At 38.7% G+C, this 18,953-nt stretch overlaps 1 protein-coding gene across 2 annotated transcripts in view; it reads right to left on the bottom strand.

Annotated features, from left to right (window-relative positions):
• Positions 1 to 18,953, bottom strand: part of TASP1 (taspase 1) — a 294,371-nt gene that overhangs the window by 225,092 nt on the left and 50,326 nt on the right. Inside the window, exon 5 of one of the 2 annotated variants that reach the window (XM_021700673.1) lies at positions 16,304 to 16,388. The exons of the other annotated variant lie outside the window; for it this stretch is intronic. Within the exon in view, the coding sequence (XP_021556348.1) occupies positions 16,304 to 16,388 (85 nt within the window). The remainder of the gene's footprint in view (positions 1 to 16,303; positions 16,389 to 18,953) is intronic. 2 annotated transcript variants of the gene reach the window in all.

The following is an 18,953-nucleotide window of genomic DNA, read 5'->3' as shown; positions in this document are numbered from 1 at the left end:
CTGTCACATAAAGTTCAAATGGAAGAATAACTGAAATAGAAACTTGAATGCGAGTTGAGCCGTCCTGATGGCATTTTTAGCACTTCCTTCTTCCAGAAAAGGAATGTGATATAAGAAATAACTTCTCTTCGTGTGAAGATGTAAAAGAGATGCCAAAGTAACATATTAAATGATCAGAACAGAAGTGTGAAGCTAAATCTTAGCACGCCCATTGGTCATCTTGGGTTCAATCCCCGTATCTGGAATCAATGGCATTTTACAAAATATTCTTAGTTTTATTTTTCATTTCTTAAACAGTCATTGCTTTTAAATTAAATCAATTTGCCATTGGCTGCTATGCAAGTTTTTAAAATAGTTGAGGCATTTTTTAATATTCACAGGAAGTTGACTATCTGAATGCCATCTTATGGATAAGAATACTGAATATCTGACCTTTTCTTACTATCAAAAACTACCTGTCTAGTAGTTAATAATCACACAAAAATGGCATATAAGTGCTTTTGAAATCATTTTAAAATTCTGAAAAGCTACATGATACTAACATGTCCAAAAAAATCACTTTCTAGAACATTAAATGCAGTATCAATTCACCTTTCTTTCAGTCTTAATGACTCTCCAAGGAGAAAACTTTTAGAGAAATTTTGTCTCAATCAAGTTAGGAAATCCCATAGACTCTACCTTTGTAATATATCCAGAATCTGACCACTTCTCACCACCTCTCCTGCTACCACCTTTGTCTGAACCACCATCATCTGTTACCTGGACTGTTGCAATGGACTCATTACTTTTATGTATGCCTTGCTTTGTTCCCTGCCCCAGTCTATGCTCACCAGCCACTGACATCCTTGTAAAACACAAGTCAGGGGCGCCTGGGTGGCTCAGTTGGTTAAGCGGCTGCCTTCGGCTCAGGTCATGATCCCGGAGTCCTGGGATCGAGTCCCGCATCGGGCTCCCGGCTTGGCGGGGAGCCTGCTTCTCCCTCTGACCCTATCCCCTCTCATGCTGTTTCTCGCTCTCTCTCTCAAATAAATAAATAAATAAAATCTTTAAAAAAAAAAAAAACACAAGTCAGACAATGACATTCCTCTTCTCAAAACCTGGACAAACCTGAAGTTTTCATGAGAATCCCAAGTGATCTGATCCTTTCTGCTCCCTCCTTACCTCATCTCTTAGTCTTCTTGCCCCCTGGCTTACTCTACTCCAGCCTCCCCAAAAACAAATATGCCAAGGGACTTCCAGTCTCAATCCTTCACCCTGAATGTTCCCTCTATCAGGCTCATCCTTATTTCCCAAATGGTAAATTCCCTCATCTGTTCAAATGTATCCCCTTAATAAGACCTATTTAAAACTGTACCCAACTATCTATCCAGGACTCTCAATCCCTGCCATTTTGCTCTTTCCACATTTTTCTTTTTTCTACCTTCTTACGTACTAGACACTTTATAATTTACAGATTATATCTATTATTCACTTCTATCTTCCCCAAAGAAACTGTAAGCTTCATAAGAGTGGGAATCTTTGTTTTTTCACTGATATATCCAAGCATTCGCGACAATGCCTAAAGCAAACTAAGCATCAAATAAACATTGGCAAGATATTAAACAAATAGTAATAAACTACGGTGTCAACATTCCTTAAGGGACAGCATTTTCCTTGTGTTATACTTAAAACAAGTCCAACATGATGTAAAACAAAAAGCAACAACACTCTACTGAGAGCAGCCCTGAGGAGGGGTGATTGAAACCTTCAACAAGCCGTACTCTAACCGCTGCTGCCAACACTACCACAGCCAAGCCTCCTAGAAAGAGCTATTTGGGCAAATAAGAGATGTGAACTGCAACCTCATGGATGGCAACCACCCATTTCCAAAGAACCATGACTTTATCATCAGTCTAAAAATGTGTCATCTTGTGATTTAGAAAGCTCTCAAGAATGCTCAGAGATCCCAATAATCAAAATACGTTATTCTGGATGAGAAAGATACAGGAGAAAATGAGAGCTGTTTCTTTACACTTAAAAACTGATTTCTATCTATTTTACCTATTGCTTCCTTATTCATCATAAATACACAAAATTGAGGAAAGACAAATTAGGAGGTATTGATCATTTAAAGCTTATAGACATATAAAGTGAAAATAAAGGGGAACTTGTATTTGGAAATAACATACCAACCAAATTAAATAGTAAGAATTTAACTCTTTAAAAGATTTTTTAATTTAATTTCAATTTTTTTACATTTAAAAAATGACTTTTTGGACACATGGTGACTCAGTCGGTTAAGCATCTGCCTTCGGCTCAGGTCATGATCCCAGGGTCCTAGGATTGAGTCCCATATCAGACTCCTTGCTCGGTGGGGAGGCTGCTTCTCCCTCTGCCTGCCACTTCCCCGGCTTGTGCTCTCTCTCTCTCTCTCTCTCTTTCCCTCTCTCTGACAAATAAACAATATTTAAAAATAAATAAATAAAATAAAAAATTATTTCTTAAAAAACAGAACCTCGACATAAGCAATTGACACATAAAAAAATGAACAATCTTTAGAATCAAAATATATCTCATCAATGTTCCATTTCTCTGGTTGTCTTATAAAATGTTTTCTATTATTGTTATTTTGGTCTTTAAACTTTGGTTTAAATGGGAATCTATCTAAATCTCTACCTTCTGATTAGTTAATAGATCTCTTATGTTTCTTTTAATCTTTCATTTTTGAATTGTCTTTTTTTTAATTGCCTTTTCACATTCATACAACAAAAGTAGCACAAATTTGAGCAAATTTATGAAATATAATAGATTAAATACTTTAAAATAAACAATGTACCAAAAACTAAATTTGTCTCTGAAAAAAATCCTAAGGTCTAATGAGCACCTTAAGATTTCATTCATACTAAACATAAAACAATCTTTGTCTAGCTTTTCCTTTCTCATCAAAAGAAACATAATTTCCAAAAATTATAACTTCTATATTGGGAGTCAGCAAAATTTTTCTGTAAAGGGCCAGATAGTAAATAGGTTGGCTTTGTAGCCACAATGTTTCTTTTGCAACAACTCTATTTGGCCTTTGCAGTGCACAAGCCATAGACAATACATATACAAATGGGTATGGCTGTGTCCCAATAAAACTTTATTTACAAAAGCAAGCAGCAGACCAGATTTGGTCCATAAGCCATCATTTGCCAATTCCTGTTCTAAATGATAATGCCTATCAAAGCTATACCCTATTATCATAATGGAAAAAGAAAGATTCAAGCTATACTTTTATAAATAAAATAAAGAAACTTGCGTAAATGTGACACAGATTATGATGGTAGTCCCACCAAGTTTATGAAGATACCAAATACTCTATGAATCTGACCAAACACCAAAACTGAAACAATACAACATCATGGTGGCTATAACCAAAAACTAAGGTATATGGATAAATGAACTTTTTATTTAAAGAACTCTTAAAAAACACTATTGTATGTAATGCCTTGCTGTCCCCATACAGTGCTGACAGATAACACCAGAGGACCATGATTTGTAAGTGTTCCATCTGCCTTTGACAGTTTTTGTACCTTTATGCCTGGCACACAGAAAATGAGCAATAAATATTTGCTGAGTGAAGGGGAAATGAATGAATAATTAAATAGGTGTAAAAAGTTACTTCTCATTATTATAAAAGGATTCCATTTTCCCTTTACTTCTTTTTTTTTTTTTTAAAGATTTTATTTATTTATTTGAGACAGAGAGAATGAGAGAGAGCACATGAGAGGGGGGAGGGTCAGAGGCAGAAGCAGGCTCCCTGCCGAGCAGGGAGCCCGATGCGGGACTCAATCCAGGGACTCCAGGATCATGACCTGAGCCGAAGGCAGTCGCTTAACCAACTGAGCCACCCAGGCGCCCTCATTTTCCCTTTACTTCTAATCTGCTGCTTCTAATGTGATATGAAAGGACTCCAAATTTTTCTAATAGCCTAAAAGTGGTCAAGTGTGGGACTCAGTTTCATTATCTGCAAAATGTGTCTTCTCTTCATAAATCATCGTATAATTTGTATGAGTTAATGCACGTAAAGCACATAAAACAGTGCGTGATATAGTGTACAAATGCAACAAACGTTAGCTACTATCATTACAGAAATTAGATAACTAGACTTATTAGGGTCATATGAAAATAAGCTCAGAGTAAAAACACGATAAATTTGGTTTTGTTTATTCAGGACACTCAAGGAATTTTTTTCTCAATTACTGCAGGTATACAATAAACTTCCAGGAATGTGAGAGATTTCTGCTTCTGGACAACATGGAATAACAGGGAACAAATTTACACCCTTGCCTGAAGAAACTGTTTTGAAAATCAGACAAAATGTAGGAAACAATAGTTTTTAGGTATTAGTAGACAACATAAAGACAGTGATCCTTGAGAGAAAGGAAACAAAAAAGGTAAACCCTATGACTGGCCCAGCTTACCACCTAGACAGGTTCCAGGCCATGGCACAGAAAGGATTCAGGCAAAGCCCAGCAGTTTCTCAGTTGAAGAGAAAGAGCTGGGCATCCAGAAAAGCCCTGACAGCCAGGGTTCACAGGAAAGAGTACTAGAGAGGAGAGAGCTGCAAAGAGAAAGGACTCTGATATCTGCACAGTCCCCTCTAGTCTTCAGCTGAATAGAGATGAGTGTATGTGTAATAGGAAATCACCCAAGGCCTGGGAAAGAATACCGCAAAAGTTTTAGAGAAAACAAGCCCCAAGTTCACAAAAGGATAGGAACAGCTCAGCTCCTATTCCCATCAGTCAAAGTAAGAAACCTCATTCTAAGGACATCTGATATAGTACTCCAAAGAGTTTTACCCAATAGCAAAGCAAAATTAGCTCAAGGCTAAATGCTTCTTAGTTTCATGTAACAAAGTATAAAGCAAGACCTGAAAGAATGAACCTGTCTCTAAATAACCTAACCACACCCTAGAATAAAGCTCAAGAGTATTTATTAAAATTGTAAAATATGTGGCACCAAATAAGGTAAAACTCACAATGCCTTGAATGCAATAAAAAATTACAAAGCATGCAAATAAGCAAGGAAATGCATCCAATAAAGAGGAGAGAAATATTTCAATTGAAAACAACTCAGAAATGACAAAGATGATAGTAAATTAGTAAACAAAGATATTAGCAATTATTATACTCTATTCAAACGTTCAAGAAGCTACAGGAAAAAGTAAACATGTTAAGTACAAAAGAGAAGACACTTTATAAAGCTGCAAAAAAATCAAACTTCTGAAGATGTCTACAATGTCAGAGATGAAAAATAAACTTGATGTGATTAACAAGTGATTAGATATTGTAGAAAAATAGTGAGCTTGAAAACAGCAATGGAAACTATTCAAAACGAAACAAAGAGAAAAAGGAATAGAAAAAGTAAACAATTTATTAGTGATCTGTACAACTTCAAGAGGTCAAATACACATACAATTGGAGTCCCGAAGGATATAAAGAGGAAACAAAAAAAAATCTGAAAAATTAATAGGCAAAGCATATTCCAAATTTGATAAAGTATATTTCCCTACATATCCAAGATGCAAAATAAACCCAAACCAAAGATTTTATAAGAAAACTACAGACCGGTGGGGAGGAGAAAGATGGCAGAGGAGAAGGAGACCTAAATTTCGTCTGGTCCCAGGATTTCAACTAGATAGGGATCAAACCATTGACAACACCTACGAACTCAACAGGAGATTGAAAAAAAGGATAGCAGCAACTCTCTCAACAGAAAAACAACCACTTTCAGGAAGGTAGGATGTGCGGAGAAGTGAATCCAAGGCGATATTCGGGAGGATAGATGGCGGGGGAGGCACCTCCATCAGCGACTACTGGCAACTGATAGAGCAGCAGAGCACAAAATCAGAAATTTTAGAAGTCTGCTCCGCTGAGGGACGACGCTCCAGTAGCTAAGCGGGGGGGTGGAACCCTCACTGGGACAGTGTGGTCTCGGGACCCTCGGGGTCACAGAAAGACCAGGGATGCCTTAGTGCGGCAGAGCTCCCAGGTATCGGAGCAAGGAAGCCGGCCGCAGAGACAGAGCCGAGGAAGGGGCTCCACAGCACATTCGGGCCACTACTCTTCCAGCAGGGACCCAACAAGCAACAGATACGGGGAGAATCCCCTTCCTCCCCCAGGAGAAGCGGTGCAGGAGCGTACCGCAGGGATCTGCTGAGTTTGGAGACTCCAAACGGGGTTGTGTGCCAGAGACAGAAACGCTTGGTCACAGGCCGGGTGAGCACAAAGTGCGGCCAGATACTGGGGAGACAGGAGTGACTGACTGCTTTCCTCTGGGGGCTTACTGAGAAGTGGGGCCCCGAGTTCCCAAATCCTCTGGGGTGGAGACTGGGAGGCTGCCATTTCACTCTCAACCTCCAAAGCTGTACAGAAAGCTTACAGGGAACAAAAGCTCTGCAGAGCAAACCCAAACAGATTACTTAGCCCAACTCGACAAGGGTGGGGCAATTCCGCCTCCGACAAAGACATTTGAGAAACACAGCAACAGGACCCTCCCCCAGAAGATCAGCAAGAACAGCCAGCCAATACCAAGTTTACCTATCAATGAGAACAGCAGAACTCCAGCACTAGCAGAATACTGCACACAGAATACATGGCTTTTCTCCCATGATTCTTTAGTCTTTCAAAGTTAATTTTTTTTTTAAGATTTTATTTATTTATTTGACAGAGAGAGACACAGCGAGAGAGGGAACACAAGCAGGGGGAGTAGGAGAGGGAGAAGCACACTTCCCGTGGAGCAGGGAACCTGATGTGGGGCTGGATCCCAGGACCCTGGGATCATGACCTGAACCGAAGGCAGACACTCAACAACTGAGCCACCCAGGCACCCCATCAAAGTTCATTTTTTTATAACTGGTTTTTTTTTTTTTAAGTTTTCTTTTTCCCTTTTTCAACCAACATCTTATCAATCCCTTTTTTAAAAAATCCTCTTTTATTTTTCATTTTTAGAGTCATATTCTATCCCTTCATAGTAGTTAACATTATTTTTGGTATACATATATGTAAGCTGTTCTCTCTTTAAACTTTTGGGATACAGTTTCTTCTAACAGACCAAAACATACCCTAAATCTCTAGTGTATGGCTTTATTCTAGTCTCCTGCCTGATCACATTCTCTCCCTTTTTATTTAAGTTCTTTCTTTTTTCAACCAACATCTTATCAATTCGTTCTGTAAAATCTTTTATACTTTTCATCTTTACATTCATACTCCATCCCTTCATCATATTAACACTCATTTTTGTACATATATAAGTGTTTCTTTGTTTAAAATTTTGGGAGGCACTTTCTTCTAACAGACCAAAATATGCCCAAAATCTAGTGTGTGGCACTAAACTATGCATCAGCCTGATCATATTTGATCATATTCTGTTTTTCTGGTTGTTCGTTTTTATTTGTTTTTATCTTTTTCTTATTCTTTTTCTTTTTTTTTCTTTTTTCTTTCTTTCCTTTTCTGTTCCCCTGGTTTCCGGTCTCTTCTGATTTCTTTGGTGTATATTTTCTGGGGACGTTGTTACCCTGTTACCATTTTGTTGTCTCATTCATCTATTCTCCTCTGGACAAAATGACAAGACGGAAAACATCACCTCAAAAAAAGGAACAAGAGGAAGTACGGAAAGCCAGGGATCTAATAAGTATAGACACTAGTAAGATATCGGAACTACTATTCAGAATGATGATTTTAAAGACCCTAGCTGAGCTTGAAAAAAGCATGGAAGATATTAGAGAAACCCTTTCTGGAGAAATAAAAGAACTAAAATCCAACCAAGTCAAACTCAAAAAGGCTATTAAAGAGGTGCAATCAAAAATGGAGGATCTAAGTGCTAAGATAAATGAGGCAGAAGAGAGAATCAGTGATATAGAAGACCCAATGATGGAAAATAAGGAAGCTGGGAAAAAGAGAGATAAACAACTACTGAATCACGAGGGCGGAATTTGAGAGATAAGCGATACCATAAGACAAAACAATATTAGAATAATTAGAATCCCAGAAGAAGAAGAAAGAGAGAGACGGGCAGAACATATATTGGAGCAAACTATAGCAGAGAACTTCCCTAATTTGGGGAAGGAAACAGGCATCAAAATCCAGGAGGCACAGAGAACCCCTCTCAAAATCAATAAAAATAGGTCAACACCCCGACATCTAAGAGTAAAATCTACGAGTCTCAGAGACAAAGAGAAAATCCTGAAAGCAGCTCAGGACAAGAAATATGTAACCTACAATGGTAGAAACATTAGACTGGCAACAGACCTATACACAGAGACCTGGCAGGCCAGAAAGGACTGGCAGGATATATTCAGAGCACTAAATGAGAAAAATATGCAGCCAAGAATACTACACCCAGCTAGGCTGTCATTGAAAATAGAAGGAGAGATAAAAATCTTCCAGGACAAACAAAAACTAAAGGAATTTGCAAACACAAAACCAGCCCTACAAGAAATATTGAAAGGGGTCCTCTAAGCAAAGACAGAGCCTAAAAGTAACATAGACCAGAAAGGAGCACAGACAATATACAGTAACAGTCACCTTACAGGCAATACAATGGCACTAAATTCCTATCTTTTAATAGTTACCCTGAATGTAAATGGGCTAAATGCTCCAATCAAAACACACAGGCTATCAGACTGGATTAAAAAACAAGACCCATCAATATGCTGTCTGCAAGAGACTCATTTTAGATACAAAGACACCCCCAGATTGAAAGTGAGGGGGTGGAAAACCATTTAGCATGCTAAAGGACACCAAAAGAAAGCTGGGGTGGCAATCCTTATATCAGACGAATTAGATTTTAAACCAAAGACTGTAAGAGATGAGGAAGGACACTATATCCTACCTAAAGGGCCTATCCAACAAAAAGATCTAACAATTGTAAATATCTATGCCCCTAACATGGGAGCAGCCAATTTTATAAGGCAATTAATAACAAAAGCAAAGAAACACATCAACAACAATACAATAATAGTGGGCGACTTTAACACCCCCCTCACTGAAATGGACAGATTATCTAAGCAAAAGATCAACAAGGAGGGTGCCTGGGTGGCCCAGTCATTAAGTGTCTGCCGTCAGCTCAGTTCATGATCCCAGGGTCCCGGGATCGAGTACCACATCGGCTCCCTGCTCGGCAGGAAGCCTGCTTCTCCCTCTCCCACTCCCCCTGCTTGTGTTCCTGCTCTCGCTATCTCTCTGTCAAATAAATAAAATCTTAAAAAAAAAAAAAAGATCAACAAGGAAATAATGACTTTGAATGACACAGTGGACCAAATGCACTTCACAGATATATTCAGAACATTCCATCCCAAAGCAACAGAATACACATTCTTCTCTACCACACACGGAACATTCTCCAGAATAGATCACATCCTGGGTCACAAATAAGGTCTCAACTGGTACCAAAAGACTGGGATCATTCCCTGCATATTCTCGGACCACAATGCTATGAAATTAGAACTCAATCACAAGAGGAAAGTCGGAAAGAACTCAAATACATGGAGGCTAAAGAGCATCCTACAGAGAATGAATGGGTCAACCGCAAAATTAAAGAAGAATTTTAAAAAATTCATGGAAACTAATAAAAATGAAAACACAACTGTTCAAAATCTTTGGGATGCAGCAAAGGCAGTCCTAAGAGGCAAGTATATAGCAATACAAGCCTTTCTCAAGAAACAAAGGTCTCAAATACACAACCTCACCCTACACCTAAAGGAGGTGGAGAAAGAACAGCAAATAAAGCCTAAACTCAGCAGGAAAAGAGAAATAGTAAAGATCAGAGCAAAAATCAATGAAATAGAAACCAAAAGAACAGTAGAACAGATCAACGAAACTAGGAGTTGGTCCTTGAAAGAATTAACAAGACTGATAAACCCGTGGCCAGACTTATCAAAAAGAAAAGAGAAATAACCGAAATATATAAAATCATGAATGAAAGAGGAGAGATCACAACCAACAAAAAAGAAATACAAAGAAATATAAGAACATATTATGAGCAACTATATGCCAGCAAATTAGATAATCTGGAAGAAATGGATGCATTCCTACAGACAAATAAAGTACCAAAACTGAACCAGGAAGAAATAGAAAAGCTGAACAAACCCATAACCACTAAGGAAATTGAACCAGTAATCAATAATCTCCCAACAAAAAAAAAAGCCAAGGGCCAGATGGCGTCCCAGGGGGAATTCAACCAAACATTTAAAGAAGAATTAATACCTATTCTTCTGAAACTGTTCCAAAAAACAGAAATGGAAGGAAAACTTCCCAACTCATTTTATGAGGCCAGCATTACCTTGATCCCAAAACCAGACAAAGACCCCATCAAAAAGGAGAATTACAGACCAATATCCCTGATGAACATGAATGCAAAAATTCTCACCAAAATACTAGCCAATAGGATACAACAGTACATTGAAAGGATTATTCATCACGACCAAGTGGGATTTATTCCTGGGCTGCAAGGTTGGTTCAACATCTACAAATCAAACAATGTGATACAATACATTAACAAAAGAAGAACAAGAAACATATGATCCTCTCAATAGATGCAGAAAAAGCACCTGACAAAGTACAGCATCCTTTCTTGATTAAAACTCTTCACAGTGTAGGGACAGAAGGTACATAATTCAATATCATAAAAGCCATCTATGAAAAACCCACAGCAAATATCATTCTCAATGGGGAAAAACTGAGAGTTTTCCCCCTAACGTCAGGAACATGGCAGGGATGTCCACTATCACCACTGCTATTCACCATAGTATTAGAAGTCCTAGCCACAGCAATCAGACAACAAAAAGAAATAAAAGACAACCAAATCGCCAAAGAAGTCAAACTCTCACTCTTTGCAGATGATATGATACTTCATGTGGAAAACCCAAAAGACTCCACCCCAAAACTGCTAGAACTCATACAGGAATTCAGTCAAGTGGCAGGATAGAAAATCAATGCACAGAAATCAGTGGCCTTCCTATACACCACAACAAGACAGAAGAAAGAGAAATTAAGGAGTCGATCCCATTTACAATTGCACCCAACAATATAAGATACCTAGGAATAAATCTAACCAAAGAGGCAAACGATCTGATCTCAGAAAACTATAAAATACTCATGAAAATTGAGGAAGACACAAAAAAATGGAAAAACATTCCATGCTCATGGATTGGGAGAACAAATATTATGAAGATGTCAATGCTACCTAGAGCAATCTACACATTTAATGCAATCCCTATCAAAATACCATCCACTTTTTTCAAAGAAATGGAACAAATGATCCTAAAATTTGTATGGACCCAGAAAAGACCCCGAATAGCCAGAGGAACGTTGAAAAAGAAAAGCAAAGCCGGTGGCATCACAATTCCGGACTTCCAGCTCTATTACAAAGCTGTCATCCTCAAGACAGTATGGTACTGGCACAAAAACAGACACATAGATCAATGGAACAGAATAGAGAGCCCAGAAATGGACTCTCAACTCTCTGGTTAACTCATCTTTGACAAAGCAGGAAAGAATGTCCAATGGAAAAAAGACAGTCTCTTCAACAAATGGTGTTGGGAAAATTGGATAGCCACATGCAGAAGAATGAAACTGGACCATTTCTTTACACCACACACAAAAATAGACTCCAAATGGTTGAAAGACCTCAATGTGAGACAGGAGTCCATCAAAATCCTAAAGGAGAACACAGGCAGCAACCTCTTTGACCTCAGCCGCAGCAACTTCTTCCTAGAAACATCGCCAAAGGCAAGGGAAGCAAGGGCAAAAATGAACTACTGGGACTTCATCAAGATAATAAGCTTTTGCACAGCAAAAGAAACAGTCAACAAAACCAAAAGACAACCGACAGAATGGGATAAGATATTTGCAAATGACATATCAGATAAAGGACTAGTATCCAAAATCTATAAAGAACTCATTAAACTCAACACCCAAAGAACAAATGATCCAATCAAGAAATGGGCAGAAGACATGAACAGACATTTTTCCAAAGAAGACATCCAAATGGCCAACAGACACATGAAAACGTGCTCAGTATCGCTCGGCATCAGGAAAATCCAAATCAAAACCTCAATGAGATATCACCTCACACCAGTCAGAATGGCTAAAATCAACAAGTCAGGAAACGACAGATGTTGGCGGGGATGCAGAGAAAGGGGAACCCTCCTACACTGTTGGTGGGAATGCAAGCTGGTGCAGCCACTCTGGAAAACAGTATGGACGTTCCTCAGAAAGTTGAAAATAAAGCTACTGTATGATCCAGCAATTGCACTACTGGGTATTTACCCCAAAGATACAAATGTAGGGATCCAAAGGGGTACATGCACCCCGATGTTTATAGCAGCAATATCCACAATAGCCAAAGTGTGGAAAGAGCCAAGATGTCCATCGACAGATGAGTTGAAAAAGAAGATGTGGTCTATATATACAATGGAATATTATGCAGCCATCAAAAGGAATGAGATCTTGCCATTTGCAACAACGTGGATGGAACTGGAGGGTATTATGCTGAGTGAAATAAGTCAATCAAAGAAAGACATGTATCATATGACCTCACCGATATGAGGAATTCTTAATCTCAGGAAACAAACTGAGGGTTGCTGGAGTGGTGGGGCGTGGGAGGGATGGGGTGGCTGGGTGATAGACACTGGGGAGGGCATGTGCTATGGTGAGCACTGTTAATTGTGTAAGACTGTTGAATCACAGGCCTGTACCTTCGAAACAAATAATACATTATATGTTAAAAAAAAAAAAAAAGGGAAGAAGATAGCAGGAAGGGAAGAATGAAGGGGAGGGAATCGGAGGGGGAGAAGAACCATGAGAGACTATGGACTCAGAAACAAACTGAGGGTTCTAGAGGGGAGGGGGTAGGGGGAATGCGTTAGCCTGGTGATGGGTAGTAAAGAGGGCATGTACTGCATGGAGCACTGGGTGTTACATGCAAACAATGAATCATGGAACACTACATCAAAAACTAATGATGTAATGTATAGTGAATAACATAACATAATAATAATAAAAAAAAGAAAACTACAGACCAATATATCTCATAATATATGACATACAAAAATCCTTCACAAAATCTTAGGAAATTGGATCTGACAATATATCAAAAGGATTGGGCACCTGGGTGGCTCAGTCGTTAAACGTCTGCCTTCGGCTCAGGTCATGATCCCAGAGTCCTGGGATCGAGTCCCGCATCAGGGTTCCCTGCTCGGCAGGGAGCCTGCTTCTCCCTCTCCCACTCCCCCTGCTTGTGTTCCTGCTCTCGCTCTCTCTCTCTCTGTCAAATAAATAAATAAAATCTTTAAAAATATATATATATATCAAAAGGATAATACATTACGATGAAGTGGAATTTATCCCAGGAATGCAACTGTTGCTTTAACAGTTGAAAATCAACGAATCACTAATTGACTAAATAAGAAAAATTATAAGATCATCTTAATAGATGCAGAAAAGCATTTGAGAAAGAACAACACTCATTCCTATTAAAAACTCTCAGAACACTAAGAAGGGGACTTTCTCAGTATAATAAAGAATATCTATGATAAACCTACAGCAACCAACATACTTAAGAGTAAAAGACCAAATGCTTCCCGCCTAAGATCACAAACAAGGCACGAATGCCCACTCTCACATTTCTTTTTTTTTTTTCCCACTCTCACATTTCTATTCTACACTCATTGAAGGTCCTAGCCACTGTAATAAAGAAAAGGAAATTAATTAAAGGAACCCAGATTAGAGAGGAAGAAATAAAACAATCTTTATTTTCAGAACACATTACTGTCTTTGTAGAAAATCTTATCAAATCTATAAAAATGATACTATAAAACAAATGAATTTAGTAAATTCCCAAGAAAGAATTTCAATGTAATAATAATAATAATAATAATAATAATAATATTTCTATATTGGCAAGGAACAACTGGAAATTAACACATATTATATACGTAATTTATCATACTATCAAAAAGAATGAAATACTTGGGGCGCCTGGGTGGCGCAGTCAGTTAAGCGGTTGACTCTTGTTTTTGGTTCAGGTTGTGATCTCAGGGTCCTGAAATCAAACCCCGCATCAGGCTCCAAGCTCAGCAGGGGGTCAGCTTCTCCCTCTCCCTCTTCCTCTGCCCCTCCCCCCACTCATGTGCTCTCTGTCTCTCTCACTCAAATAAATAAAATCTTTTTTAAAAGAAGAGAGAATGAAATAAGTATAAATTTGATAAAAGCTGTGTAAGACCTATACACTGAAAACTATAAAACACTGGTCAGAGAGGTTAAATGAGACTTTAATAAATGGATATGATGCAATCCTAATCAAAATTCTAGCAGGGTATTTCTAGAAATAGGGTAATTCTAAAATTCATATGGAAATGCAAAATGCCTAAAATGGTCAAAACAATTCTGAAAACAAAGAATAAAGCTGAAGAACTATGTACATGAGAAAATAAGACAGCTAGTTGCAGACAAGTGTAGCATCACAATATGATATCATTTTAATGGAGAGATGGCAATCACTTTTTCCAATATAATTTATCTTTGTAAAATACAAAAATACTGCACATGTTCCCCTTTGAAAACTGCTTCATCTTGTTCCCTCCTTCCTTCTTCACAGAGGTTAACCACAGTGAGTTTGATAACCTTCTTTCCAGGCCTTCTTTGTACATCTATGTACATATATACTATACGCAGCATTAAAAAACTAGAGTATTGTCTATGTTGTAATACTATGAAGGAATATATGGGAATAAGAGAAGCTTAAAATCAAGACAACTGCCCCTAGGAGCAGGGGCAGAGACAGAGTCAGGGTAAGGGTGCGGGACAATGGGAAGGATAAGGATGCCATTAGAAAGGGTTCAGTCTAGGGGCACCTGGGTGGCTCAGTTGGTTAAGCATCTGCCTTTGGCTCACGTCATGATCCCAGGGTCCTTCTCCCTCTCCTCCCCACTCATGCTATCTGTCACTACTTCTGTCTCTCTCTCAAATAAATAAATAAAATCTTTAAAAAAAAAAAAAAAGCTTTCAGTCTTTCAAATTCTTTAATCACTTTTCCTACTTTTCCGACTTTCAGAGTTATAAATCAACAAAACACGTATTATAAACAATCTCAAAATTTCCCATTTGCTTCTCCTTATCCTTCCTTATTGAAGACACAAACACTAAAAACTGTAGTTCTTCAAAAATTTTTAAAATTGACCTCTCTACTATCACAATTAAACACCTGACAAGTATATGATTAAAATGATTACTTGAGTATATTTGGGTAAGAGGTTTCAAGACTTTTCAAAACTATACTAATTTATTTTCTATGACTTCAAATTATAACAGTCAAAGTGATATAGTACTGTTGTCACAACTTTCAACACAGAACATTAATATAACCTTCACAGCGGGGCATGCTGAACATAAACTGAAGTGTAGTGGCATTGAAGCATATTTGTTATTATTATTAGGCATGCTAATGGAATGATGATTATGTTTTGTAAACATAGAGCAATTCACAAAATTATTTAAGGGTAAAAAATATCATGTCAAGGATTTCCTTTAAAATACTATAGGAAAGGGGTGCCTGGCTGGCTCAGTAGGAGGAGCATGGGAATCTTGATCTCCGGGTCATGAGTTTGAGCCCCAAGTTGGGTGTGGAGATTGCTTAAAATCAATAAATGAATAAAATAAACTCTAAAAAAATTTTTTAAATTAAAAAATACTATAGGAAAAAGAGAGACTGAGTATAGATTAAGGGCAAAAACATGTTAGTTACTGGAGCTGGATGACAGGTTCATGAGGGCTCTTTACAATGTTCTCTCTATATTTACAAATACTTGAAAAGTTCAAAGTTTTTTTTAATGAAAATTGTATGTTAATGCTGGAGAAAAATGTAATCTTACTAACCTTAACATCACAATGTTTTTCTCCAGAAGAGAAAAATTAAGTACTTTTATTCTAAGATCATCTCAAAATTAAAATTAGTTTGGACTCTGTACTTCAAAAGTTTCATAATAAAAGACCCCAACTGTGCACTTAGGAACAGCAAAAACATCTCTGTAATCAACTACAAAACCAAAAATTAACTCTGATCTCTTTTCTGCTTTAATCTGTAATATTCTACTGCATCTGAAGCTCTATCAAGTGTACAAAATGTTCCAAGATTATAGAACAAAGTGTCTTCCTCTCAATGGCAAGCTACTGCTGGTGTGTAACCAACAACATCAGCCTTCTGTGGATAAAAATAGCCTTCAAACACCACATGCACCAAAGACCAAAGACCCAGGGAAAGTCAGGCAGAACAAAGCAGTTACCAGGGAGGAATTCGGCCAGCCGAGAGCTTGCCCTTCTGCCCTTCACACAAGAGTCTGTTTGCAACTGAGACTGGATTCTTGATTCCTATAAAATAAAATTGGCAGAAAATGAAGTCAGAAAAATATCTTCAAATTTCCCACTCAGTTTTGTAGCTGTTTCAATAAAACAACTTTTAAATATCTTAGAAAACTCTTCTTTTATATTTACCAATAAAAACCCTTAATTTTCATATACGGATAAAATCAACAAATAAATGAATACCCAGTAGATACAAGAATATAAAACATACATTCTCATGTTTTGTCATGTGCTACAGCAGCAAAGACTGAATTTGAAATAATAGATATTTAAATTAGGTCCCTTGTTAATAGATTTTAGAATAGAACAGAAAAAATAAACTGAAAATGTGGCATCTACCATCAAAAACTGAATTTCTTCCAAATAAACATGATTACAAACAGCTTCAAATTTACCTTGGGGGGGAGGGGAATTAATGGCCAAAAATTTTAAATCTCACCTACAAGAAACAGAATAAAGAGAATATCCTACAAATTGGGTAAGAGTGGGGAGAAGAGGCCAAGTATGAACAAGATTGTAACCTAAAATATGGTTCAGATTGTTTACAGGAGGGAATTAAGAATGTGAAGAAAAGTGAGAAGAGGATGCTTATCGAGGAGGAATGATAGGACAGTAAGTATTAGTGTAAAAAACAGTCATGATGACAATGACGACAAATATGACAATGTGATGATGACTGAAGACAGTGACGGAAACTCAGGATCTAATATATGCCAACCCGAGTACCAAACCCTTAAATATATCAGAGTAATTCACTGATTTCTCAACTCTATCATATAGGTATACTTATGAACTCTGATTACTGAGGAAATATTTGCACAAAGGGTTAAGTCACCTGCCCAAGACCACAGTGCTGAGATTTCAACAGAAGCAGCTAATGCCAGGGACAAACTCTGCAGTTTGGTCAGACTAGGAAAGTAAACCCAAAAGAAGGTTGTGTAAAGTGAACAGTAACTATGCTTAGGGAACCGTGAGAGATTGGAAGCTCATAATTGAGCTCCTTGGTGCAAAACTGCAAAAACACAGCTAATCATTGGTCAAGACAGGCTTGACTTGCCCTCAGCTCAGTTTCCCAATTTTCAGGTCAGAACAGTAACTTCCAATGTGAGTTTTTCAGCATTCTAGGATTTTTCTACTTAATTCCATAAGTACCCCCAAAGATCCAAGTCATTTTCTTAAACAAAAAATTTAATTGGAGCAAGATAGTGGAGGAATAGGAGACCTAAATTTTGTCTGGCAGCAGGAATTCAGCTAGTTATCAAACCATTCAGAACACCTACAAACTCAAAAGGAGATCGAAGAAAAGAATAGCAGCAATTCGATAAACAGAAAAGCGATCACTTTCTGTAAGGTAGAACGTGTGGAGAAGTAAATCCGAGGCAATATGTGGGAAGATAGATGGGGTGGGGGAAGCCTCTGTCAGCCAGCTACCAGCAAGTGATAGAGCAGCAGAGCACAAAACTGGAACTTTTATAAGTCTACTCCACTGAGGGACGTCACTCCAGTGGCTAAGCAGGGGTTGGAACCCACACTGGGACTGTGTGGTCTCAGGACCCTCGGGGTCACAGAAAGAGCAGGGGTGCCCGAGTGCAGCAGAGCTCCCAGATATCAGAGCGGGGAAGCCGGCTGCAGAGACGGAGCCAAGGAGTGGGCTCTCAGCTGGGGTGGCAATAAACCGTGATCCGCGGCCCAGTCAGGCCACTACTCTTGCAGCAGGGACCCAAGAAGCGGCAGATCCAGGAAGACTCCCCTTCCTCCCCTGGGAGGAGTGGCACCGGAGTGCACCGCAGGAATCTGCCAAGTTTGGAGACTCCAAACGGAGTGTGCCAGAGATAGAAATGCTAGGTCACAGGCTTGGTGAGCACGGAGTGTGGCCAGAGACCAGGGAGACAGTGATTGACTGCTTTTCTCTGAGGGCACATAGAGGAGTGGGGCCCCGAGCTCTCGGCTCCTCTGGGGCCAGAGAGTGGGAGTCCATTTCCACTCTCGTCCTCCAAAGCTGTATGGAAAGCTTTCAGAGAACAAAAGCTACCAAGAACAAACCTGAGCAGATTACTTAGCCTGGCCCCTGGCAAGGGCTGGGCAATTCCACCTCAGGCAAAGACATTTGAGAACTACAGCAACAGGCCCTTCCCCAGAAGATCAGCAAGAACATCCAGCCAAGAACAAGTTTCCCGATCAATGAGAAAAGCAAAATCCCAGCGCTAGGGAAATGCAGCACAGAGAATTCATGGCATTTATCCAATGATTATTTAGTCTTTTGAAGTTAATGTTTTAGGGGAGGAGCAAGATGGTGGAGGAGTAGGAGACCTAACTTTCATCTGGTCCCAGGAATTCAGCTAAATAGGGATCAAACCATTCTGAACACCTACGAACTCAACAGGAAATCGAAGAAAAGGGGGGCGGAGCAAGACGGCGGAGGAGTAGGAGACCTGGATTTCGTCTCCTCTCAGGAATCCAGCTGGATAGGGATCAAACCATTCTGAACACCCACAAACTCAACAGGAGATCGAAGAAAAGAATAGCAACAACTCTCTGAACAGAAAAGCGACCACATTCTGGAAGGTAGGA

This window comes from Neomonachus schauinslandi, chromosome 10, assembly GCF_002201575.2.
Source record: "Neomonachus schauinslandi chromosome 10, ASM220157v2, whole genome shotgun sequence".
Lineage (NCBI taxonomy): Eukaryota > Metazoa > Chordata > Mammalia > Carnivora > Phocidae > Neomonachus > Neomonachus schauinslandi.
The sequence above is the reverse complement of the archived record's forward strand: the minus strand, read 5'-3'. Positions and strand labels throughout refer to the sequence as shown.